At 41.8% G+C, this 25,471-nt stretch overlaps 2 protein-coding genes across 2 annotated transcripts in view; both read left to right on the top strand.

The window, feature by feature from the left end:
- LOC115416997 (very long-chain acyl-CoA synthetase-like) overlaps positions 1-431 on the top strand; it is a 32,231-nt gene extending 31,800 nt beyond the window's left edge. Inside the window, exon 10 of the mRNA XM_030130908.1 lies at positions 70-431. Coding sequence (XP_029986768.1) covers positions 70-246 — 177 coding nt within the window. The 3' untranslated portion in view covers positions 247-431. The remainder of the gene's footprint in view (positions 1-69) is intronic.
- A 4,909-nt stretch (positions 432-5,340) lies between these two features.
- Positions 5,341-20,373, top strand: LOC115416999 (very long-chain acyl-CoA synthetase-like). Its single transcript, XM_030130910.1, has 10 exons — positions 5,341-5,818; positions 13,106-13,315; positions 14,004-14,162; positions 15,673-15,797; positions 15,887-16,081; positions 16,269-16,359; positions 16,444-16,642; positions 17,643-17,740; positions 18,326-18,456; positions 20,193-20,373. Exons 1-10 carry the CDS (start codon positions 5,341-5,343, stop codon positions 20,364-20,366), a joined length of 1,860 nt encoding a protein of 619 aa, XP_029986770.1. The 3' UTR covers positions 20,367-20,373.
- Positions 20,374-25,471: the final 5,098 nt, after the last annotated feature.

The following is a 25,471-nucleotide window of genomic DNA, read 5'->3' as shown; positions in this document are numbered from 1 at the left end:
TTGACCCATAAGCCTTGACCCTTAAGCCTTGTCCCTAGACCCTTGTCCTGTTGTGTGTTTGTGTTGCAGGACACAGTGGCGGTCACAGGGACGTTTAAGCAGATGAAGGTGAAGTTAGTGGAGGAAGGTTTTGATCCGGCTCGGATCCAGGAGCCCGTCTACGTCCTGGACCACACTGAGAACAGCTACGTCCGTCTGAGCCACCACGTCTACAGCTGCATCACATCAGGACACATTCGCCTGTGACCAGGGAGTGTGGTCACCACCTGAACACACACGCCTGTTTTAGAACATACTGGGGTCCAGAGCAGAGGTTGCAGTAGACATTTTTTGTCCGTCATTTTGACGGACAGAGTCGTAAAAATTCCGTCATAACATATTATTATGCGTCATTTCAAATTTTTATTTTTTAATGATGAGATATATTTAGTAGTATTTAATGTTTAAAAACATCTCAATGATGCAGTAACTGTAGTTGCTGCTGGCTGATAAACCAACGCGATATCACGACTCGCATAATTATACACGCCACTTTTAATTGGTGTGTTATCTGTAGACATTCTAAGATTTCCTTGTGTTTGTTCATGCGGTGTCAAATACCATGCACTGAGGGTTAGAGTTCAGGTTATGTGAACCAGAGATCTGGGCACAAATTGACATGCCATCAAATAACACATGAAAGGTAGAAAATGCCTACATATAGCACACCAAATGCCATCAGAACTGGAGTATTCCTTGCTTGTCCATCATCCTTCACTGCATCAGTCCCTCTTTTTTCACCGCGTTTATCAATGCTATCACATTTACTGGGCTTTTTAAAATAACTGAGGAGACTCAGCTGTCTTCACATTTTGCGCTACCAAAGTAGCATCTAATTTTGGCTAAAGTCAGCTAAACAACGAGACAAGACTTGACACTGACTGATTAATATGCACACTGGCACCAACTGGACAGGGATCTACCACAGGTGAACTAACAGTGAGTCATTTGACTGAAGTACCGCTGTTGTATTCAGTGTAGTTGTGAACAGTGGCGCTGTAGGGTTCTATACAGGTAGGATGCTGTTATGGAATGTTTGATGACTTGTTCAGAGAGAGACAGACCAGCAATCCTGCGAGCAGGTTGTATTCACAGTGTTGTGTGAAAACTTTCTTTGGTAGATGACCCTCAGTATTTTAATCTGTCAAAATGATGGACGGCCTTCAGAATTTTCCATCATTTAAAAAAAAAAAAAAAAGTCCATCAATGACGGAATATTTTCGGTTAACGCGACCTCTGGTCCAGAGTCTGTAACTAAGGCTCCGTTCACACAAATGGAGTCCGAAATCTGACCCAGACCACTTTCATATGTGGTCCTAAATCTGATACAGATCTGATATGCAAGGTCTCATATTCCATCAGGACCTTTTTAGTTGATGTGGGTCACTTCAGGACCTCTTTAGTCCATGTGGGTCACTTCAGGACCTCTTTAGTGCATGTGGGTCACTTCAGGGTCACATTCAGTTCAGACTCAAAACTGATAGAAGTTGGATTTAATGTAGAATATGAACCGACACAAACAAATCAGATTTGACCCAAAAATCTAAACTGTGCATTTGAGCTGCTGTGTGGGCGGAGCCTGTAGATGAACCAATCAGACCATAGACTGAGATCAGAATGGGAGTCCTGATTGGACACCTGATAGTGAAATCAACCAAACTAGAATTAAACTAAGAACCAGGTTTTCAAAGCAGATGTTGAACAGGTTTGATTCTGTTCCACATTTTTACGTCTTTTACATCGATGCCTCCTTCATTTATTTTCATGTTTATTCTTTTGGTTGACTCTGGTCTTTTCTAAAACTCTGCACAAACATTTTCAATAAAACATAGAAAGCAACATGAGCATAAGTTGAATTAGAGAATTATGGTTGAATTAGAGCATTAGGGTTGAATTTGGACAGAGTTTAATTCAAACATTAGAGTTGAATTTGGACAGTAGAGTTGAATTTGGACAGTTGAATTTGAATATTACAGTTGAATTTGGACATTAGAGTTGAATTAGGACAGTAGACTTAAATTTGGACATTAGAATTGAATTAGAGCATTAGCATTGAATTTGGATATTAAAGCTAAATTTGGACAGAGTTGAATTTGGACACAGTAGAATTTGAATATTACAGTTGAATTTGGACATGAGAGTTGATATAGGACATTAGGCTAGAATTTGGACATTAGATTTTAATTAGAACATTAGACTTGAATCTGGACATTGGAGCTGAATTTGGACAGAATTGAATTTGAATACTACGGTTGAATTTGGACATTAGAGTTGGGACACTGGACTTAAATTTGGACATTAGAGTTGAATTTGGACAGAGTCGAATTTGAATATTACAGTTGAATTTGGACATTAGAGTTGAATTCGGACATTAGAGTTGAATTAGAATATTAGAGTTGAATTTGGACATTAGAGTTGAATTGGGACATTAGACTTAAATTTGGAAATTAGAGTTGAATTTGGATAGAGTTTAATTTGGACAGAGTAGAATTTGAATATTTCAGTTGAATTTGGAAATTAGAGTTGAATTGGGACATTAGACTTAAATTTGGACAGAGTTGAATTTGAATATTAGAGATGAATTTGGACATTTGAGTTCAATTAGAAAATTAGTGTTGAATTTTGACATTAGAATTGAATTTGGACATTAGTTGAATCTGGACAGAGTTAAATTTGAATATTAGAGTTGAATTTGGACATTAGAGTTGAATTTGGACAGAGTTGAATTTGAATATTAGAGTTGAATTTGGACATCAGAGTTGAATTTGGTTGTTCTAAGGTCAGAGGTCATAGACCAGTCACTGTATTGATTAGGGATGCACCGATACGAGTATCGGCATTGGCTCCGATACTCAGTGTGTGTACTTGTACTCGTACTCGTAAAAGTAATCCTATACAAATGCACGGATACCACTTACGGCCGTATGACATTCCCAGTTCAGTGCAGCAGGTACGCGGCGGTGGAATAATGTGTGTGGAGTGTGAAGAGTGTGGAGATTTAACCAAATAAATGACGGTGATAAAAGTAACACAGACTGCCAGTAACGTTAAAGACACAGACAGACACGGACGCAGTGTTCTGTCCATCCTCTGCGTACATTCCATCCGTTTACCAGGTGCTGGCGGATGCATAAACAGAATGAGAATACCAGCGGGAGTACAGAGCGGTGCAGACCGCCGCCAACAGAAGTGAAAACGAAACTTATCGCTCATTTCTCTTTTCTCTTCCTGCTGAAGCTTCGCTTTTAAACCTTACCAGTGAAAACGCTGCAATATTAGTATCACATTAGTGTTACCTCTGTTGTATCCATGTTTGTTATTACTGACTTTTTTCTTCTTCTCAGAAATCTTTCCTCTTCTTCGTGGTATTTGTCCTGTATGGTTAATTAAGAGTGGCGCCCCCTGGTGCATTAATTGAGAAATGATCATTCCAACACATTAAATGTCAGTAGCAGCACTTTGTTCCAGTCAGACTAATGACAACGACAATAAAGCACATTTACAAAAGGAACTAACAACTGGAATGGGATTATTAAGTACTCGTATCGGTACTCGGTATCGGCAAGTACTCAAATGTAAGTACTTGTACTCGGTCTGGAAAAAAGTGGTATCGGTGCATCCCTAGTATTGATTATATTTGTTTTTCAGTTTTCTGAAATCAAAATGTGAATTGAATAAATTCAGTAAATGTCCAAACCCTGGTTTATTGACTGACACTTGATTGCTTTTGTTTTTTGACTGTATTTGCTTTAGTTTATCATGTGTTGGTTGTTGAGCTGGTCACATGTTCAAAACATCAACATATTCCCATTGAAACTATTGTTGATGAAGGTCATTTGTGCTTGAATGTTTCACATGTTCTATATAGAAAATAAACTGAACAACTGCAGCAGTGAATTTACTGTCGAAGGACAAGTGATGCAAATAAAAGATCAAATGTCATGAAATACTGTCAGACAACCACGCTGGAGCTGCAGGCCTTCCATGTGTCCATGACGGGACAGACGTCTGGAGACATTTCAGCAGCTGCGTTTGCTCCATCAGGCGGTTCAGTCCAAAGACACCAGAACCCCAAACCTGTGGATCATCTGAGAACAGAACACATGACAGGTTGCTCTGATCAGCACCAGAACCAGCACTAGCTGGGTTTGAACCAGTCCCAGTATGAGACGACAGATCCAGTGGAACAGAACAGAGGGGTTCAAATGCTGAACACAACAGGACCTGGACTGGGTTCACATAAACCTGTTCAATAACACTCACCACTGACACACCTCAAATATTAACACTGGTTCAACCCTTGGGGGTAAAACCAGGGTTAATATTTGAGGAGAATAGGAGGCTTCACACCCTCAAACCGGTTTATCAGACTCAGACAGAACCCACAGCTCAACCTTTATGCACAAAGGCTGGGTTTACTGGATTTACCTGCGATTTCCATCTGCAGATGGTTTTCTGTATTTTTTTTCTTCAGGTTTTCTCATTTTTCTTCAGTTTTTCCTCAGTTTTTCTGTTTTTCTTCAGTTTTTATGTTTTTCCTCAGTTTTTCTTCAGTTTTTCTGTTTTTCCTGTTTTTCTTGAGTTTTTCTTGAGTTTTTCTATTTTTCCTCAGCTTTTCTTCAGTTTTTCAGTTTTTCCTCAGTTTTTCTTCAGTTTTTTCTGTTTTTCCTCAGTTTTTCCTGTTTTTCTTCAGTTTTTCCTCAGTTTTTCTGTTTTTCCTCAGTTTTTCTTCAGTTTTTCTGTTTTTCCTGTTTTTCTTGAGTTTTTCTTCAGTTTTTCTATTTTTCCTCAGTTTTTCTTCAGTTTTTCTGTTTTTCCTTCCTTTAGTTTTTCTTAGTTTTTCTATTTTTCCTCAGTTTTTCTTCAGTTTTTCTGTTTTTTCTTCCTTTAGTTTTTCTTAGTTTTTCTGTGTTTTCCCTCAGTTTTTCTTCAGTTTTTCCTCAGTTTTTCTTCAGTTTTTCCCCAGTTTTTCTTCAGTTTTTCTGTTTTTCCTCAGTTTTTCTTAGTTTTTCTGTGTTTTCCCTCAGTTTTTCTTCAGTTTTTCCTCAGTTTTTCTTCAGTTTTTCCCCAGTTTTTCTTCAGTTTTTCTGTTTTTCCTCAGTTTTTCTTCAGTTTTTCTGTGTTTTTCCTCAGTTTTTCCGCCAGTTCACTCCACTCAGAGGACTGTGGTTCAAAGTTTAAGGGGCGTGTCCTGAACCTGGACTCCCAGTCCTCTAATCCACAGTCTAACTCAGCTCTGTGGCTGCTGCAGGTGTTGCAGGTTCTCCAGGTTCCTCCAGGGTTCTTCACGCGTGTTCCATCATGTTCTTCTCCCTCCTCTACACCCTGCTCGCCGGCTTGGTGCTGGTTCTACCTGTGCTGCTGTACCTTCGGAACCCCTACCTGGTCCAGGATGTGCGCTACTGCCTGTCGGTTCTGCAGCTGGCTCTGAGTCTGAACCGCTGTAAGAGGCGGAACCCGTGCTACACCATCCTGGACCGCTTTCTGGACCTGGTGTCCAAACATCCGCACAAACCTTTCCTGTATTTCGAGGGAAGCTGCTTCACTTACATCCAGGCGGACCGGGAGAGCAACAAGGCGGCCTGGGCCCTCCGGAACCGGGTCCGGAGCGGGGATACGGTGGCTGTGTTCATGGGGAACGAACCCCAGTTCGTGTGGCTGTGGCTCGGCCTGTCCAAACTGGGATGTACGGCGGCTCTGCTCAACACCAACATCCGTTCCAAGTCTCTGGTCCACTGCTTCAGCTGCTGTGACGCAAAGGTTCTGCTGGTGGGAGCAGGTGGGTGGGAACATGGAACCGGGCCCGGTCTGGCACCTGGACCTGAACCAGAACCACGAGGGGCCACACATGGGTCCGATCCGGAGATGATGAGGTCATGTCCAGGTTCCATTTGGTGTTCAGTGGGCTCCAACTTTGTACATTTAGAACCTATATATATATATATATATATATATATATATATATATATATATATATATATATATATATATATATATATGTGTGTGTGTGTGTGTGTGTGTGTGTGTGTGTGTGTGTGTTCCATATCAGGGCCGTGCAGACAGCTATAAAGGGACAGGGGCTCAAACTTCCAAAAGGGCACATGAAAACAAATAACCACCAATTGCATATGATTTGAAATGTTTAATAAATCAATACACAAAGTATACATTTTTACATTAGTTTGGCAGACAGCTACAATAACAATATGTAATAACTTACACAGTCGAATAAAGTGATAAAAATTAGGTTTGAAATTCTTTGTTGTAGCCTCCTTGCAGGCCAGGTGAAGAGCACTCTGAAAAGGATGGTCTCACTGGTCTTGAATAATCCCCATCCCAAATGTGTCAAATTCTGGAACTGCAGACATTTACAGGAACATGAGAGGGATATATTACCAGATCAATATTTACCAACAGTGCTTAAAAGTAACCCCCCCCCCCCCCCCCATGGTGAAAAGATGTTTGTATGGGTGTGTGAGAGAGAGTTTTGTAAATACCTATGAATACAAAATCCAATGAAAAGTGTCACTGAGTTTCCAAAAAAGGTATATAATACTAATGCTACATCTTCATCATCATCATTATTTATTACTATATTTATTATTATCATTCAGTATTGTCATTACTTTCCAGACTCCACATTCCAAGCAAGTCCTTGGAAATACCTTGTTAAAATTATTAAAAAACTGTGGGCTGGCTGTTGCTTATTTTCATTCAATAAATGTATATGACAAATTAGACTAGACACAGACTGCACCTATTCTGTGTACTACTGTGAAAGATGTGCATTTTCTACGATGCAAAATATATATATTTCAGTCTCAAAAGTGAGGACTATTACCATGTGTTCCAATTTTGCGGCTAAAACTCAACAGTTTATGGAAATAAAACAGAAGCAGATGTGTGAGTGCTTCAGCAGGACTCAGACTCAGGTGGACACCAGCTGTTACAGGGGGCTAGTCTGGGAGCTCATTCCATGACGTGACGATGATACTGAATTATTTACTCACGATCGGTTTTTGGCCCCAAAACTATAGTTGTTGAAGAATAGGACCAGGACCAAAAGCGACAAGTGAATGTTTCGGGCAGATAGCAGGGTGGACTGTCATGTACCTGGAATCGCAGTGCTTCCCTCCTCCTCGTTCATTCTCCAGAAAACATGACATGTGCGCGTGTGCCTGTGTGTTGCAAGGTTGCACAGGAGGAAGGGGCGGGGCGTGACAGAGATGAAAGGGCACCATGACCAGGTCCAGTGACAGCCAAATTAAACCAATTTTAACATTTATTATCACTGATCAAAATTTCAGTCACAAAAATTTTAGTCATGCAGTTTTTTGCGAAAAAAAAAAGCAACAAAAAAACAAAACAGTGAAAAGGGCAATTGTAGGCAGAGGATCAAAGTGGCAGAGGCTCAAGCCCCCGGCCCCCTGCTTTGCACGTGCCAGTTCCATATAGAACCGATATATGTGTGTGTTCCATATGGAACCGATATATGTGTGTGTTCCATATGGAACCGATATTTGTGTGTTCCATATAGAACCGATATATGTGTGTGTTCCATATAGAACTGATATCAGTGTGTTCCATGTAGAAGTGATGTATGTGTTTGTTTCATATGGAACCGACATCACTGTGTGTTCTATATAGAACCGATATAAGTATAAGTTCCATATAAAACAGATATGTGTGCTTTCTATATAGAACCGATATCTGTGTGTGTTTCATATAGAACCGATATCAGTATGTGTCCCATATAGAACCGATATCGGTGTGTGTTCCACATAGAACCGATATCAGTGTGTGTTCCATATCGAACCAATATATGCATGTGTTCCATATAGAACCAATATGTGTGTGTTCCATATAGAACTGATATCAGTGTGCGTTACATGTAGAACCGATGTCAGTGTGCATTCCACGTAGAACCCATATCAGTGTGTGTTCCATATAGAACCGATATCAGTGTGTGTTCCATACAGAACCGATATCAGTGTGTGTTCCAAATTGAACCGATATCTGTGTTTGTTCCATATAGAACCAATATCTGTGTTTGTTCCATATAGAACCGATATATGTGTGTTTTCCATATAGAACCGATATGTGTGTTCCATATAGAACCGATATCAGTGTGTGTTCCATGTAGAACCGATATCAGTGTGTATGTTCCATATAGAATTGATACAAGTGTGTGTTTCATATAGAACCAATATCAGTGTTCATGTTCCATATAGAACTGATACCAGTGTGTTTCATCTAGAACCAATATCAGTGTGTGTTTCATATAGAACCGATATCAGTGTGTTCCATATAGAACCGACATCAGTGTGTGTTCCATATAGAACCGATATCAGTATATGTTTCTTATAGAACCGATATCAGTGCGTGTGTTCCATATAGAACTGATATATGTGTGTTTCATGTAGAACCGATATATCTGTGTGCGTTCCATATAGAACCAATATGTGTGTTTCATATAGAACCAATATCTGTGTGTTTGTTCCATTTAGAACCGATATCAGTGTGTGGTCCATATAGAACTGATATCAGTGTGTGTTCCATATAGAACCGATATATGTGTGTGTTTCATATAGAACCGATATATCTGTGTGTGTTCCATATAGAACCGATATATGTGTGTGTTTCATGTAGAACCGATATATCTGTGTGTGTTCAATATAGAACTGATATCTGTGTATGTTCCATATAGAACCGATATATGTGTGTGTTTCATGTAGAACCGATATATCTGTGTGTGTTCCATATAGAACCAATATGTGTGTTTCATATAGAAACAATATCTGTGTGTGTGTTCCATTTAGAACCGATATCAGTGTGTGTTCTATATAGAACCGATATCAGTGTGTGGTCCATATACAACCGATATCTGTGTATGTTCCATAATGAACCGACATATGTGTGTTTCATATAGAACCGATATATCTGTGTGTGTTCCATATAGAACCGATATATGTGTGTGTTTCATGTAGAACCGATATATCTGTGTGTGTTCCATATAGAACCGATATATGTGTGTGTTTCATGTAGAACCGATATATCTGTGTGTGTTCCATATAGAACCAATATGTGTGTTTCATATAGAAACAATATCTGTGTGTGTGTGTTCCATTTAGAACCGATATCAATGTGTGTTCTATATAGAACCGATATCAGTGTGTGGTCCATATAGAACCGATATATGTGTGTGTTTCATATAGAACCGATATATCTGTGTGTGTTCCATATAGAACCAATACATCTGTGTGTGTTCCATATAGAACCGATATCTGTGTATGTTCCATATAGAACCGATATCTGTGTATGTTCCATATAGAACCAATATATGTGTGTTTCACATAGAACCGATATATGTCTGTGTGTGTTCCATATAGAACCGATATCTGTGTATGTTGCATATAGAACCAATATATGTGTGTGTTTTATATAGAACCCTAACCCTTTATATTACTGAACACATTCCACAGCTGTTTCCCGTCCTATTGAACTCCTCTTATTGGTCGTTGATAGTACACCTTCTGTTCCTCTTATTGGTCGTTGATAGTACACCCTATGTTCCTCTTATTGGTCGTTGATAGTACACCCTGTGTTCCTCTTATTGGTTGTTGATAGTACACCCTGTGTTCCTCTTATTGGTTGTTGGTAGTACACCCTGTGTTCCTCTTATTGGTTGTTGGTAGTACACCCTGTGTTCCTCTTATTGGTTGTTGGTAGTACACCCTGTGTTCCTCTTATTGGTTTGATAGTACACCCTGTGTTCCTGTTTTTGGTTGTTGATAATACACCTTCCGTTCCTCTTATTGGTTGTTGATAGTACACCCTGTTTGTCATAATAGGCCCTTTTCCACCAAAAGCCCAGCAACTTTATTACCAGGAACTTATTTGGGGTAAAAAAGTTCCTGGTAATTGCGTTTCCACCGCACCCCAAAGTTCAGGGTAATTTATTCAAATCAGATTGATGATGTATGAGGGAGCAGTAACAGAAACTGCAGTACAGTTCATGTACATTCAGAAACTAACTTCTAGCACAATAAAATGACACAGTACTTTAAGTGGACAGTTTGGGTTTAACAGTTTACTAGTTTTTGAATCACTTAATCCATCTGGAATACATTTTAAATGAAGTTAACCATCATTACATATCCGTAATTTGTATTTAAAAATGGTGGAACATGTATTTTCAACTTCTCATACCTTAAACTAAATCACATCTAACTTTGTGTGATGCATGGTTCTGTTTCATTTTTATTGTTTTACAGATATAGTCCAGGTTCAACCCTAAAGTCACACAGATTTACTCAAATGCCTGCATTTTATTTGACTGCGTATTACTTATAAAAGTACTTATACTCTACTTATATTTTTATATTTTTTTTGTTTGTTTTTTATTAAAAATTGAAACAAAACAAAAGGTGCAAAAAACAAGGTGCCTTGAGATTAAAAGGGAAATAAACACGTAAAAGGTTCAGGCTTTTGGACCAGCTGGTCCTGGACAGCCAGCCTGGAACTCCATGGTCCCGGTCCCTTTTTCGCTTTCCTACAGGAAAAGTAATAAAAATGCTCAAATGAATAACAGAACACATGATGACAGATTCCTACCAGTGTGATGTGACCTGTCTGACCTGGGCCGTTTGTAAACAGCAGTAGATGATGGACCTGTGCACAAACAAGCCACAGGTTCAGAAAAAGAGGCGAGTTTGTCCGGTCCATTTCAGGTGGAAATCACAATACATAAAGAATAAATCAGTGTTCAGCTCACGGCGACGACACAAATACATCCAGTTCTCTGATTTAGGTTTAGTGTCAGACTGTTGACCAGTTAGTATTAGGTTAACCGGACTTCCCTTTTGACTAAGCAGCTGATGTGCCTCTGACTACTGTTACAGCACGGAATGAGCTAAACAGTGAATATGTGATATACATACCATTGGTTTGTTCGACAGTTGGATCATCTGCAACCGTTGTGGTCCTTTAGTTTCTTTTAATCCTGCATAAATTTCTTCGGCTTTTCTCGTATTTCTTTAGGCGTGTGTCTTATATTTGGCTCCGACAGCTTTTACTCAAACCTCGCTTGTTTTGTGTTGCCGATTCGAAGTCCGTCTGAATTTCCTTGTCGTCCGTCCACTTGTTGTAGCTTCTCTTTTGGTCCATTTTCCGAATTATCAAAATACAAAGCTTGTGGAAATTAAATGAATTAAATATTGGCGGCTGAATGGAATGCGGAAATGCTGTGAGTGTAGTCCACCAATCAGTGTTCTCCAGCACACAGCCCCGCCCCTTAAAGCTCCTGGTAATCTGGAAAGTACTACCTCCCTACTAGGAACTTCTTCGGGGTAAATTCGGGGCCGGGGGAAAGTCCTTTACCTGAGTAATTTTTGGTGGAAACACACCAGGAACTTTGAAAGTTCATGGTAATGCACAAAGTTCCTGCAAAAGTTCCTGCGCCTAATGGCTGTTGATAGTACACCCTGTGTTTGTCTTATTGGTTGTTGATAGTACACCCTGTGTTTGTCTTATTGGTTGTTGATAGTACACCCTGTGTTTGTCTTATTGGTTGTTGACAGTGTTGTGGAGGTGTAAACAACAAAGAAATTCATGGAGAATGGATTGGTTGTCCATCAGGCCTTCCTTTATCGTGCACAAGTGAGAAACTGACAGACGAAGCTTGGCCCTCTGTCAGAAGTCAGTTCTGACCAGTCCAGGAAGTCAGTCTAACTTATAGTAGCCTGCGCTAAGCTTAAATGTGATTGGTTAATATGATGTATGACGCTGTTGCTAAGCAGAAGAAAGAAAATAAGATAAAAACAGACAGAATACAAGACCTTGGAGCTGTCCTGAGAAGTTTTAGGGAGTTGGGTTGTGCTGTATCTTGTGGTATCGTTAGAGACAAAGTAGCCTACAAAATATGCAGAATTGAGAAACTGACTGAGAGTAAACATTCATATCTAGGCCTGTGGTTAGAAAGAGAAGGAAAACTGAAGAGCTATCATAGGTGTTTTATAAACTAATAGAAGACTTATGGTCAGTATTAAAATCAGTATTAACAATAGTACACCCTGTGTTCCTCTTATCGGTTGTTGATAGTACACCCTCTGTTCCTCTTTTCAGTTTTGTGACTCGGTTCTGTTGAGTTCTACTTGTTTGTCTCTGAACCAGAGGCTGTTTAAACCTGTTGAACGTGGTCTCTGTGTTTCAGTCAGATCATTAAATCCTTATCAGTCCAGGGTGCACCATTGGACCTTCCAGAACGTTTCCTTATTGGTGTGTTTATATTGGCTATAACCTCCAAATATACCATAAAGGTTTTCAAAGCAGTCTGAGGGTCACTTTCAACTGTAACAGGAGACACTTGAACCTGTTTAGTGTCTTCAGACCAATGCTGAGTCTGGAGGGACTGTGGATCTGCTACAGTAAGGTTGTGGTCACTGCTGTGGAACATCAGTATATATTTAATCTGTCCAGGAAGAACATAGAGCATAGAACATAGAGCATACAACACAGAACACAGAGCATAGAACATGGAACACAGAGCATACAACACAGAACACAGAGCATAGAACATGGAACACAGAGCATAGAACATAGGACATAGAACATAGAACATAAAACAAAGAGCATAGAACAGAACATAGAACAAAGAACATACAACACACAACACTGAACATAGAACAAAAAACATACAACATAAAACAAAGAGCATAGAACAGAACATAGAACAAAGAACATACAACACATAACAAAGAGCATAGAACATACAACATAGAGCAAAGAGCATAGAACATACAACATAGAACAAAGATCATAGAACATACAGCATAGAACAAATATCATAGAACAAAGAACATACAACATAGAACACAGAACATAGAGCATAGAACACTGTTCTGACTCAGCAACACCTTTGAAGGAACAGGCACGATTTGAGTTCAAATGGAAGAGCTGGACATTAACAATAATCTGTTCTTCATGGGGCAGTTGTCTGTATTTGTTCTTCATGGGGCAGTTGTCTGTATCTGTTCTTCATGGGGCAGTTGTCTGTTCTGTGTTTCAGATCTACAGGGGGCTGTGGTGGAGGTCTTGCCCACCTTACAGTCTCTGGGGGTCCAAGTCTTGGTCCTGGGGGTGGACTGTGCAGTGGAGGGTCTCCACAGTCTGACTGGTTCCCTCAGTGAATCTTCAGACCAGCCCGTCCCAGTGGATCTTAGGTCCAAGATAACCCTGAAGAGCCCAGCACTGTACATCTACACCTCTGGAACCACAGGTACCAACCAGGACACTGGACCAGAACCAGGACCACAACCAGAACCACAAGCACAACCACACTCCTCCTGGTCTTTTCCTCCTTTGTCCTCCTGGTCTTTGCCTACTTCATCCTCCTGGTCTTTGCCTCCTTCGTCCTCCTGGTCTTTGCCTCCTTCGTCCTCCTGGTCTTTGCCTACTTCATCCTCCTGGTCTTTGCCTCCTTCGTCCTCCTGGTCTTTGCCACCTTCGTCCTCCTGGTCATCCTCCTGGTCATCCTCCTGGTCATCCTCCTGGTCATCCTCCTGGTCTTTGCCTCCTTTATCCTCCTTGTCTTTGCTTCCTTCGTCCTCCTGGTCTTTGCCTCCTGGTCATCCTCTTGGTCTTTGCCTCCTTCGTCCTCCTGGTCTTTTCCTCCTTTGTCCTCCTTGTCTTTGCTTCCTTCATCCTTTTCGTCTTTGCCTCCTTCATCCTCCTGGTCTTTGCCTCCTTCGTCCTCCTGGTCTTTGCCTCCTTCCTCCTCCTGGTCTTTGCCTACTTTGTCCTCCTGGTCTTTGCCTACTTTGTCCTCCTGGTCTTTGCCTACTTTGTCCTCCTGGTCTTTGCCTCCTTCGTCCTCCTGGTCATCCTCCTGGTCATCCTCCTGGTCTTTGCCTACTTTGTCCTCTTGGTCTTTGACGTATCCTGGTGTTTGTTGTGTTTTCTTGTAGGACTCCCCAAAGCCGCCGTCATTAACTATGAACGGCTGTGGATGGCGTCTTTTCTGCAGCTCATTGCCGGCGTTCGCTCTGATGACATCATGTATGTTTATCTGCCTCTGTATCACAGCGCTGCCTTCATGATGGGCCTGTGTGGATCCATAGAGAGAGGTATGAAAGCAGGAGGGGTCATTACAGGGCAGGAGTGGGCATTAAGGGGCAGGAGGGGGCATTAAAGGCAGGAGGGGTCATTAAGGGCAGTAGGGGTCATTAGAGGGTAGGAGGGGTCATTAAAGGGCAGGAGGGGTCATTAGAGGGCAGGAGGGGTCATTAGAGGGCAGGTGTAGGTGTGGGGTGGTCCTCCTGAGGACAGTGGGTTTACTAGAGCCTAACCAGCTCAATGACCCAAACCCAGGACAGTATTAGAGCCTAACTGGGTCAGTGACCTAAACCCAGGGCAGTACCAGAGCCTAACCGGGTCAATGACCCAGTTCCAGTTCCAGTGTTTACAGCAGGTCACAGTCCAACAGGTTTACAACACTAACACCTCCTATGATAACGGTTCCCTCCATGAACTGGGTTCACTGTTGGTTATTTCCACATGTCCGTATTTGAACCCTTTGGCGTCCTCCCTCTGGTTACCTTCAAAATGGACACGCTCACAACTACTACAAAATCATCATACATCAACATTTTTTCTTGCCTTTTTGTTTTTTTAAATAAACCTCTTAAACAACTTCACCCCCGCTCAAAACTACCAAATATTCAACAGTTTTCAGGATTTTAACCCTTTAAATGCCACTAATCATTTGAATTCTGAGGGATTTACTCCAAAAAAAATTTTTTATTTTCCATATAATAAATAGTAGGTGGATGATGGGAAAATGGACAGAACTGGTGAAATACAGTAAAAAATCAGTCAAATATCACTTGTTTTCTTCTAAATCAAATGTTGACAGACTTTGCACGGTTCTGAAGTGTAACGGCAGTGAGATTAAAAAACCTGGTTCTAATGAAAGTCAATGGGACACTTATGTCCACAAGGGACACCAGAGGGACAGTCTGACACTAAAGACATCACATCCCTTCAGTTGATAATCTTTGACATGTCCAAGGCTCTAATTACCCTCAGTGTTTCATCCACTGAATATTTATTATATGGAAAATATGAAATTTTTGTGTGTTTTTTTAAAATAAATCACTTAACATTTAAATGATTAAAGTGGCATTTAAAGGGTTAAAATCCTGAAAACTGTTGAATGTTTGGTTGTTTGAAGCAGGGGTGAAGTTTTTTAAGAGATCTGTGGAGAAAAAAAGAAGCAAAAAACAAATACTGAAAAAACAAATACCGTGTTTCGATGATTTTAGAGCGGGTTTGGTGTGTGTACACAGAGGAAACCCGAGGGTGAAAATACAACACATGTAGGAGTAAAAGACACTGGAGTTCAGAAATATAAGACAGAACCACAGACGGATCCACGGATGGATCCACAGACGGAACCACAGACGGATCCACAGACGGATTCACAGACGGAACCACAGACAGAACTACAGACCACCTTTGGACCAGTAAGATGGTAAAGGGTGTCCCTCTGGGTTTCTGTCAGGGATCCCTGTGGTTCTAAGACGTAAATTCTGGACCAGTAGGATGTTGAAGGGTGTCTCTCTGGGTTTCTGTCAGGGATCCCTGTGGTTCTGAGGCGTAAATTCTCGGCCTCCCAGTTCTGGAACGACTGTCGGAAGTACAACGTGACTGTGATTCAATACATCGGAGAGGTTATGCGCTACCTGTGCAACGTCCCCAAGGTAAGGAGCAGAACCTGTGTGTGTGTGTGTGTGTGGGGGGGGGCTCATGTGTGACTGGACTCATCTCCTCCACCTTTCCTCTCCTCTAGACAGAACAGGACAGGGATCATAAAGTCCGTTTGGCTCTGGGCAATGGGATCCGAACTGACACGTGGAACGAGTTCCTGCAGAGGTTCGGAAACATTTCCATTTGTGAATGTTACGGAGCCACCGAGGGGAACATTGGCTTCGTCAACTACGTGGGCAAAGTTGGAGCGATCGGCAAAGAGAACTTTCTACACAAAGTAAATGAGGGATTATTGAGTTAACAGCACAGGGTTTAAACCAGGGCTGTCAGAGCCAGGTTGGTTCAGGTTCAGGCCCAAACCACCTGAACTGGGTCTTCCTGGGCATATTTCACTGACTTCATGGGTGTATTTCACAGACTCTCAGCTTCAGTGTTGTTGACAGTTGTTGTTGGTCGGTGTTTAGATGGGGAACCCCTACGCCCTGATCAGCTATGACACCGAGAAGGAGGAGCCGGTCCGAGACTCCAGAGGGTTCTGTGTCCGAGTCCCCACAGGTCAGACATGTGACACACCCTGAAGGTCAGAGGGGTCACATGATCTTTGACCTGGACCACACTAACCCATGTCTTCACCCCCAGGGGAGACGGGGCTACTAGTGGGGCAGATTTCAGCCAGAAGTCCGTTCAGTGGCTACTCCAAGAACAAGCAACAGACAGAGAAAAAAATCCTGCGAGACGTGTTTGTGAAGGGAGACCAGTACTTCAACAGCGGAGACCTGCTAAGGATCGACCGGCAGGGCTTCGTGTTCTTTCAGGACCGCATCGGAGACACATTCAGGTCAGTGGACCAAGGTAGGCTGGTCTGTCCAAGCGGAGACCCTGAACATGTATAGATATAATATGAGTCCATGTTCTCTGACCTCAGGTTCTTGAATTAGTCAGAATACTGGTCTACCAGGAACACACCTCCAGAACCAAAGGAGTTGAACTGGACCTACTGTTAGTTACTAAAAAAGACCAAATGAGTCCAAAGTGATGGTTGGCTCCAATTATCCACATACAGTAAGAAGTCAAATATGGACATTTGACAGAAGTAAGGACAGAGCCGTTATAGGGTATATGTGTCCAAACCCTTCTGTAAGGGAACAGATCCATCTGATAGAACATGTTCTCTGACATATTAGACACTCTGGTCCATTTCACAAACCACCACCAGCACTGATCTAAGGCACAGGTGTCAAACATGCGGCCTGCGGGCCAAAACCGGCCCCTGAAAGGGTCCAATCCAGCCCCTGGGATGAATGTGTGAAATGTGTCCACCACTGTCACATTGACTTTACATTTCAGAATCTGTTTGTTTGGTTTCTCTGTTTTTTGTTTGCTTGTTTTTGTTTATTTAGTTACTTTCTTAGTTGGTTGGTTGGTTGGTTGGTTGGTTGGCTGGTTGGCTGGCTGGCTGGCTGTTGGTTGGTTAGTTGGTGGTTAGTGTTTGGTTGGTTGGTGGTTGGCTGTTGGTTGATTGGCTGGTTGTTTGTTTGGTTAGTTGGTTGGTTGGCTGGCTGGCTGGCTGGCTGTTTGGGTGGTGGCTGGCTGTTGGCTGGTGGTTGGCTGTTGGTTGGTTGGTTGGTTGTTTGGTTGGTGGTTAGTGTTTGGCTGTTGGCTGGTTGGTTGGTTGTTTGGTTGGTTGGTTGGCTGTTTTGTTTTTGTGTAGTTTTTTTTCCTGTTGTCATTGGTTCCTCTTCTAAAAGCAGCAGTAGTGGATCATGTTTGTCTGGTGGGTTAGGGGTTAGAGTTAGGGTTAGGAGGAAGATTCAACTCTGCTGTTGTCACATAAACAGGTGGAAAGGAGAGAACGTGGCAACAACAGAGGTGGCTGATCATCTGCTGATGGTCGACTGCATTGAAGAGGCGAATGTTTACGGTGTGAAGGTACCAGGTAAGAGTTAAAACCCACAGGCTGGACCACACCAACAATAACAACAACAGCAGCACCATGACAGCTGGCATCAACACCCACCCTGATGAAAGCGACCACAGGTCCAAACCCAGTCAGAACCTGTTCACAGGTGGTCTGACACACAGGTCCAAACCCAATCAGAACCTGTTCGCAGGTGGTCTGGGACACAGGTCCAAACCCAGTCAGAACCTGTTCACAGGTGGTCTGGGACACAGGTCCAGGTCTGAACTGAAAGACTGACTGGATCTGAGGTCATCTGTGGAAGTCCTGTTAATGTGGTTCAAAGATGTCTGAATTATTTTAGATCTGCTGGAACCATGACATAAGTTTGAAATAGTACTTTAAACATTTGGAGATGATGTCATCACCATCAGCATAGTGTAGTTTCATAGTGAAAAACAGTGAAAACATTTAAGCTTCCATCTGTCACTAAGAAACAGCACCATGAAGGAAAACTGCTCCGAAAGGACCACGGGGTTTGGGTTAGACCTGTGAACAGGACCACAGGGTTAGACCTGTGTCTGTCCATATGTAATCAGTGGTTGTTTGTTGTGGACTCTGTAGGACATGAGGGCAGGATTGGAATGGCCTCAGTGAAACTCAAAGAGAACATGGACTTTGACTGCACAGCTACGTACCAACATGTGAAGAACCACCTGCCCAGCTACGCACGACCACGATTCATACGCGTCCAGGTAAGACTACAGAACCGACCCAGAACATGGAAGCAGTGGTAGGACCAGAGGGAAGTGGAAGAGTGAACCAGGTCATGCTTTTGTATGCTCTCATGACCTGCTTTCAACAGATAATCAATACCATGGTCCTCCAATCACACTGCTGCGTCCAGAATCATGCCAACACTTTGGCGTAGACTGCTGGACAAATGCGGTACAGCATTTGTCCAGATCAGACACACACACTTGTCTTTCACATTTGTCAAACAGAAGTCCGTGTCTCATTGTTTGGTGAAAATAACTCCCTGACTAAACTCCGCCCACATCGTTGCGGGGCTAAACCCACTTCCTGCCTGACATCTGGCTCCTCCTGCTCCCCCTGGGCCCTGCCCCTCTCCAATGACAGACAGCAAACCTGTGCTGAAGTTTGACTGACAGCTGGCTGACCATTTCAGGACACTTGTAATTTTGATTGGGTGGAAATTTAGACGAGTTCAACCAAATGACCCATCAGCTTTGTGTTCTTCTATTATTGACCCCTGGTCAACCACGTGTTGGAGACACCTGGAACAGTTCTATTTTTAGAACAGGCCTGTGGGGGACTCACATGGTCCCTGTGGACCACCTGATCCCTGTGGACCCTCTCATCCCTGTGGACAACCTGGTGCCTGTGTGCACTGTGTTGGAGAGCCCTGGTTTATATTCTATAGTTTATGGTAAATAGTTTAAAGTATATAGTTGATCGTATATAGTTTATCGTATATAATTTATGGTATATAGTTGATCGTACATAGTTTATGGTATATAGTTTAAAGTATATAGTTGATCGTATATAGTTTATCGTATATAATTTATGGTATATAGTTGATCGTGCATAGTTTATGGTATATAGTTTAAAGTATATAGTTGATCGTATATAATTTATGGTATATAGTTGATCGTATACAGTGATCGTATATAATTTATGGTATATAGTTGATGGTATATAGTTGATGGTATATAGTTGATCATATATAATTTATGGTATATAGTTGATCGTTTATAGTTTATGGTATATAGTTTAAAGTATATAGTTGATCGTATATAGTTGATCGTATATAATTTATGGTATATAGTTGATCGTATATAATTTATGGTATATAGTTGATCGTATATAGTTTATTGTATATACCAGGCTGTACCATGAATTCTGTTCATCTGACACTTTTGTCCAACTGATTTCTTGGACATTTTTCACCTGATTCTTTCTAAATTTGCCACATGGGTTCTTTACATGGACCTTTATCACAATTTAGTATTTGTTACCTTGTTTTTTTTTTGTTGTTGTTGTTTTTTTTTTTACAAATTTTAAAAAAACGTTTTAAAAAGACTGAAAGTTAAGACTCAGCGAATCCTTGGGTGGGCGGGGCCAGGAGGGGCACAGTGTTGTGTGGCCAGTCGAGGGTGTCAGTAAACTCCGCCTACTTGATCCAAAGCTCCTCCCACTGACAGTTGTAAGAGTCTGTAGGTTCTGCCTGTGTTTGTGCATCAGGACAGAAGTGGAACTGCAGTAGAACTGTTCTTTGGACCCGCCCCAGAACACCCTCCACTATGACATCATAGGTTGCATGTGTTTTCCTTTCCATTATGTCACATGTGTGTTTTCCTCTCCATCGTATGTCATGTGTGTTTTCCTTTCCGTACATACAGACTTTTCTACCTGTCAGTTCATGTGTTGGTGGATGCAGAATACTCTGTGTGTGATTGTTCGTCTTCAGGATGCGTTGGATGTGACGGGGACGTTCAAGCAGCTGAAGGGGAAGTTGGCGAAGGAAGGCTTCGACCCAGCGCTGATCCAGGACCCTCTGTTCTACCTGGATGACAGTCAGGGCTATGTCCCCATGAGCCGGGACATATTCGATGCCATCGCAGAGGGACGGCTCCGCCTTTGAACGAGCACACGTGTAGTCCGAGGCAGAAGGTCACATGTCAGTCAAACTAACAGGGATCAGATTTGATCTGGCCTCCTGTAGCTGAAATATTTGAAGCCACATCATTTTCTTTTAGACACTTAGAAAAAGATTTGACAAACACAGTAAGCGAAGAAGTGTTGTTTTTGATTGTAGCGTTTAGGACAGGACAGACCTGTTTATATGACACAGAGCAAATACCAAAATAAGAATGATCCGGATCACTGTGGTGAACATGTGTGGGTTTGACACCACCGCCATTTTCCACCATGTTCAGTTATTATCACTGTAACACAGTGTTTTTCAACCTTGGGGTCCGGACCCCACGTGGGGTCGCCTGGAATTCATATGGGGTCACCTGAAATTTCTAGTAATTGATTTTTAAAAAATTACTAATAAAAAATATGATATAATAATTCAGTATATATGTCATTATAATTAAAACACCACACACTTTTCCTAATAAAAACATAACAAAGCTGGATTATATACATGATATGGCCTGAAGTTGTCTAAAATTGATGTTTATTTGCAACATAGTATAACAAAATATTACATGATAAAATGCAAATGAATTTTAGCAAAAAATGTCTCCGTTTTGAATGTCTGGGGTCGCCACAAATTTGTGATGTTAAAATGGGGTCACGAACCACAAAAGGTTGGAAACCACTGCTGTAACATCTCTGATGTTTGTGTCTCTTTTCAAATAAAACTAAAGGCTATAAATGTTGTTTGGAACGTTCTTCTGCCTCATGTTCATCATTTTCATTGCGTTGAATCTCTTCCAATTTCACGGTGCTCCATCTTTGCTCTTTCTTTCACTAAATGAGCCTTGGCTAAGTTAACAGCCCAGATCCGCTGACACAGGGTCACATTCTGGACGCCTCTGTAGAGACATGGACAGAGACGGACGTCCTCTGAACTCTGGACATATAGAAGAATGTTGACAATGTCATGGATGAACAGAGTCATGAACCAAGAAGTCCTCCGAAGAGTTCAGAGCAAAAAACACATCCTGGAAACCACCAACACAAACAAATACAGGTATTTACACCATGGCATGATGTCAGATACCACAGCAGCTTATGCTGTGTTCCAGTCCTCCTGTAACTGGTGTTTTTCCAACCTTCTACTGGTGAAAATGCTCTGGAATGTCAGTCAAACCTGTGACTTCCACCCATGAACTCGTACTAGATCCATGTTCTCCCAGTTCTGAATTCTGATGTCACGTAGCAATGGCGCCCTACCATGGATGTGGTGTTTATGCAGATTGTTTATTAAAACAAGGTATTGATCTGACATTATTTATCTGCAAATGTTCTGCATAATCAGCAGCTACTCCAGTGTTAGCTAGTTTTCAGTCCAATGAGTGCAAGAATAAATTAATACCAAATACGAATCCAGATATACAAATAACATCAAAGGTAGAACAGCTTCTCTTGCCTTATGTACCATTTTTCCTCCTCTGTTTCCCTCAGATAAGCAAAGAACAAACACCTTTAGGATAGAAATGACTATAAATCAACATAACGTACAGTCCACCATGCTGGTTTGTTTACATCTAGCTCCCACAATTCCTTGTGCTCAGGCAGTTTGGCCTGACTTGCCTGGAACGTTACAAAGTCATGAGTTGTGGTTTGAAGTCGTGACTTACGGGCTCAAAAAACAGCCTGGAACGCAGTATTACAACACGGTCTATGACATCACAGCTCAACTATATATATATCTATATATATCTATGTCTATCTATCTATATATGTATGGAGATATATATATATATATATATATATATATATATATATATATATATATATATATATATATATATATATTCAATTCAGTTTTATTTGTATAGCCCAATATCACAACAAGGTTATCTCAAAGGGCTTTACAGAGTCAGTTTGATGTAAACAACAGTCAAATAAACAGCAAGAAAATGAGTAGTGTCCAGGGCATCCCCCGTCCTTAGACCCTCCTTCTCGGCAAGGAAAAACTTAAAACCCAGTGGGAAAAGGGAGAAACCTCGGGGAGAACCACAGTGAAGGAGAGATCCAGTCCCATGGACGGACAGGCTATAGATGCACCAGGACTGATGGACGTCCATTTGCAGATGGAGTTCCAGTCTGAAGGATGCAGTAGGGTGGACACTTGAGGGGTCCATCCCGCTGGATGAGACAGGCAGGAGCGAGGAGGCCCATCCACAGTGATGAGGCCGAGGACGTCTATCCAGACAGGTGGGGGAGGGGGTCAGGACACAGGTCAGGGCAGGACACAGGTGGGTCACCGCAGATCCTGTCGTCATTGGCTCCCAAGCGGCTACAACTGAAAAAGTAGCCACTCCCCCAGAGGGGAGTGGGGAAAGGGGACACCGGGTGAATAGTAAAGCACAGACTAAGTTGGCTAAATATTAAAAATATAAGTGCAGACAAGAATGGTACGTAGAACCAGAAACAGGAGATAGGACTCAGTGCCTGTACTTCCCCCAGCATTACTGCTCCTAGGGCAGCTTAGACTGAACTGTGGGTTCAGTCTGGTTTTAACTAGCCTGACCATAAGCTTTTTCAAACAGGAACGTTTTCAGCCTGACCTTAAATGTAGAGACTGTGTCGGCCTCTTTAATGTTAACTGGAAGCTGATTCCATAAAACAGGAGCTTGGTAACTAAAGGCTCTAGCTCCTACTGTACTTTTACAGACCCTGGGAACTACCAGTAGACCTGCATTCTGAGAACGAAGGGTTCTGATGGGATGGTACGGCACCAGAGCATCTCTGAGATAAGAGGGACCCATACCATTAATGGTCTTGTATGTGAGGAGGAGGATTTTGAATCTAATTCTAAACTCGATTGGAAGCCAGTGAAGGGCTTGGAGCACAGGGGTGGTGTGTTCTCTTCTATTTGTTCCTGTCAGTAGTCTCGCTGCTGCGTTCTGAACCAGTTGAAAACTTTTTAGAGAGCTTTTAGGACATGCTACGAGAAGGGAGTTACAGTAATCTAATCTAGATGTAACAAACGCATGAATTAATTTTTCTGCATCATTTTTAGATAGAATATTTCTAATTTTGGCTATGTTGCGCAGGTGGAAGAAGGCGGTTCTGTAGGCTTGGTTAATATATATATATATATATATATATATATATATATATATATATATATATATATATATATATATATATATATATATACAGTACAGGCCAAAAGTTTGGACACACCTTCTCATTCTTTGCATTTTCTTTATTTTCATGACTATTTACATTGTAGATTCTCACTGAAGGCATCAAAACTATGAATGAACACATGTGGAATTATGTACTTAACAAAAAAGTGTGAAATAACTGAAAACATCTCTTATATTCTAGTTTCTTCAAAGTAGCCACCCTTAGCTCTGATGACTGCCTTGCACACCCTTGGCATTCTCTTGATGAGCATCAAGAGGTAGTCACCTGAAATGGTTTCCTAACAGTCTTGAAGAAGTTCCCAGAGATGCTTAGCACTTGTTGGCCCTTTTGCCTTCACTCTGCGGTCCAGCTCACCCCAAACCATCTCGATTGGGTTCAGGTCCGGTGACTGTGGAGGCCAGGTCATCTGGCGCAGCACTCCATCACTCTCCTTCTTGGTCAAATATCCCTCACACAGCCTGGAGGTGTGTTTGGGGTCATTGTCCTGTTGAAACATAAATGATGGTCCAACTAAACGCAAACCGGATGGAATGGCATGTCACTTCAGGATGCTGTGGTAGCCATGCTGATTCAGGTTGCCTTCAATCTTGAATAAATCCCCAACAGCGTCACCAGCAAAGCACCCCCACACCATCACACCTCCTCCTCCATGCTTCACGGTGGGAACCAGGCATGTAGCATCCATCCGTTCACCTTTTCTGCGTCGCACAAAGACACGGCGGTTGGATCCAAAGATCTCAAATTTGGACTCATCAGACCAAAGCACAGATTTCCACTGGTCTAATGTCCATTCCTTGGGTTTCTTGGCCCAAATAAATCTCTTCTGTTTGTTGCCTCTCCTGAGCAGTGGTTTCCTAGCAGCTGTTTGACCATGAAGGCCTGATTCACGCAGTCTCCTCTTAACAGTTGTTGTAGAGATGTGTCTGCTGCTAGAGCTCTGTGTGGTAGTCATCTGGTCTCTAATCTGAGCTGCTGTTAATTTGCGATTTCTGAGGCTGGTGACTCAGATGAACTTATCTTCAGCATCAGAGGTGACTCTTGGTCTTCCTTTCCTGGGGCGGTCCTCATGTGAGCCAGTTTCGTTGGAGCGCTTGATGGTTTTTGTGACTGCACTTGGGGACACATTCAAAGTTTTTGAAATTTTCTAGACTGACTGACCTTCATTTCTTAAAGTAATGATGGCCACTCGTTTGTCTTTACTTAGCTGATTGGTTCTCGCCATAATATGTATTCTAACAGTTGTCCAGTAGGGCTGTCAGCTGTGCATCAACCTGACTTCTGCACAACACAACTGATGGTCCCAACCCCATCAATAAGGCAAGAAATTCCACTAAGTAACCCTGACAAGGCACAGCTATGAAGTGGAAACCATTTCAGGTGACTACCTCTTGATGCTCATCAAGAGAATGCCAAGAGTGTGCAAGGCAGTCATCAGAGCTAAGGGTGGCTACTTTGAAGAAACTAGAATATAAGAGATGTTTTCAGTTATTTCACACTTTTTTGTTAAGTACATAATTCCACATGTGTTCATTCATAGTTTTGATGCCTTCAGTGAGAATCTACAATGTAAATAGTCATGAAAATAAAGAAAATGCGAAGAATGAGAAGGTGTGTCCAAACTTTTGGCCTGTAGTGTATATATATATATATATATATATATATATATATATATATATATATATATATATATATATATATATATATATATGGTTAATGAACAGACACCAGTGCAGAACCCTGACATCCAAACCTCTACAAGAGGAAAGAACTCCGTGATGATGTCTTTTTCAGTGTTATGGCCATGTTTACATCATGACTCGTCCCTCGAAGGGGAGGCAAGGGCTATTGTTTTTGGTTCAGTTTGTTTTTTTTGTTTACACTTTAGCAGTAAAACTACTGGCTGAATTCAGA

This window comes from Sphaeramia orbicularis, chromosome 3, assembly GCF_902148855.1.
Source record: "Sphaeramia orbicularis chromosome 3, fSphaOr1.1, whole genome shotgun sequence".
Classification (NCBI taxonomy): Eukaryota; Metazoa; Chordata; class Actinopteri; order Kurtiformes; family Apogonidae; genus Sphaeramia; species Sphaeramia orbicularis.
This window is presented reverse-complemented; position numbering and strand designations above follow the sequence as displayed.

Bases quoted from the DNA above. Each gene is read 5' to 3' on its own strand.
- LOC115416999 (XM_030130910.1), top strand. From the start codon at position 5,341: ATGTTCTTCTCCCTCCTCTACACCCTGCTCGCCGGCTTGGTGCTGGTT. The intron at 14,163-15,672 runs GTATGAAAGCAG...GGTTTCTGTCAG, and splicing joins GTGTGGATCCATAGAGAGAG to GGATCCCTGTGGTTCTGAGG. The intron at 16,360-16,443 runs GTCAGACATGTG...CTTCACCCCCAG, and splicing joins CTGTGTCCGAGTCCCCACAG to GGGAGACGGGGCTACTAGTG.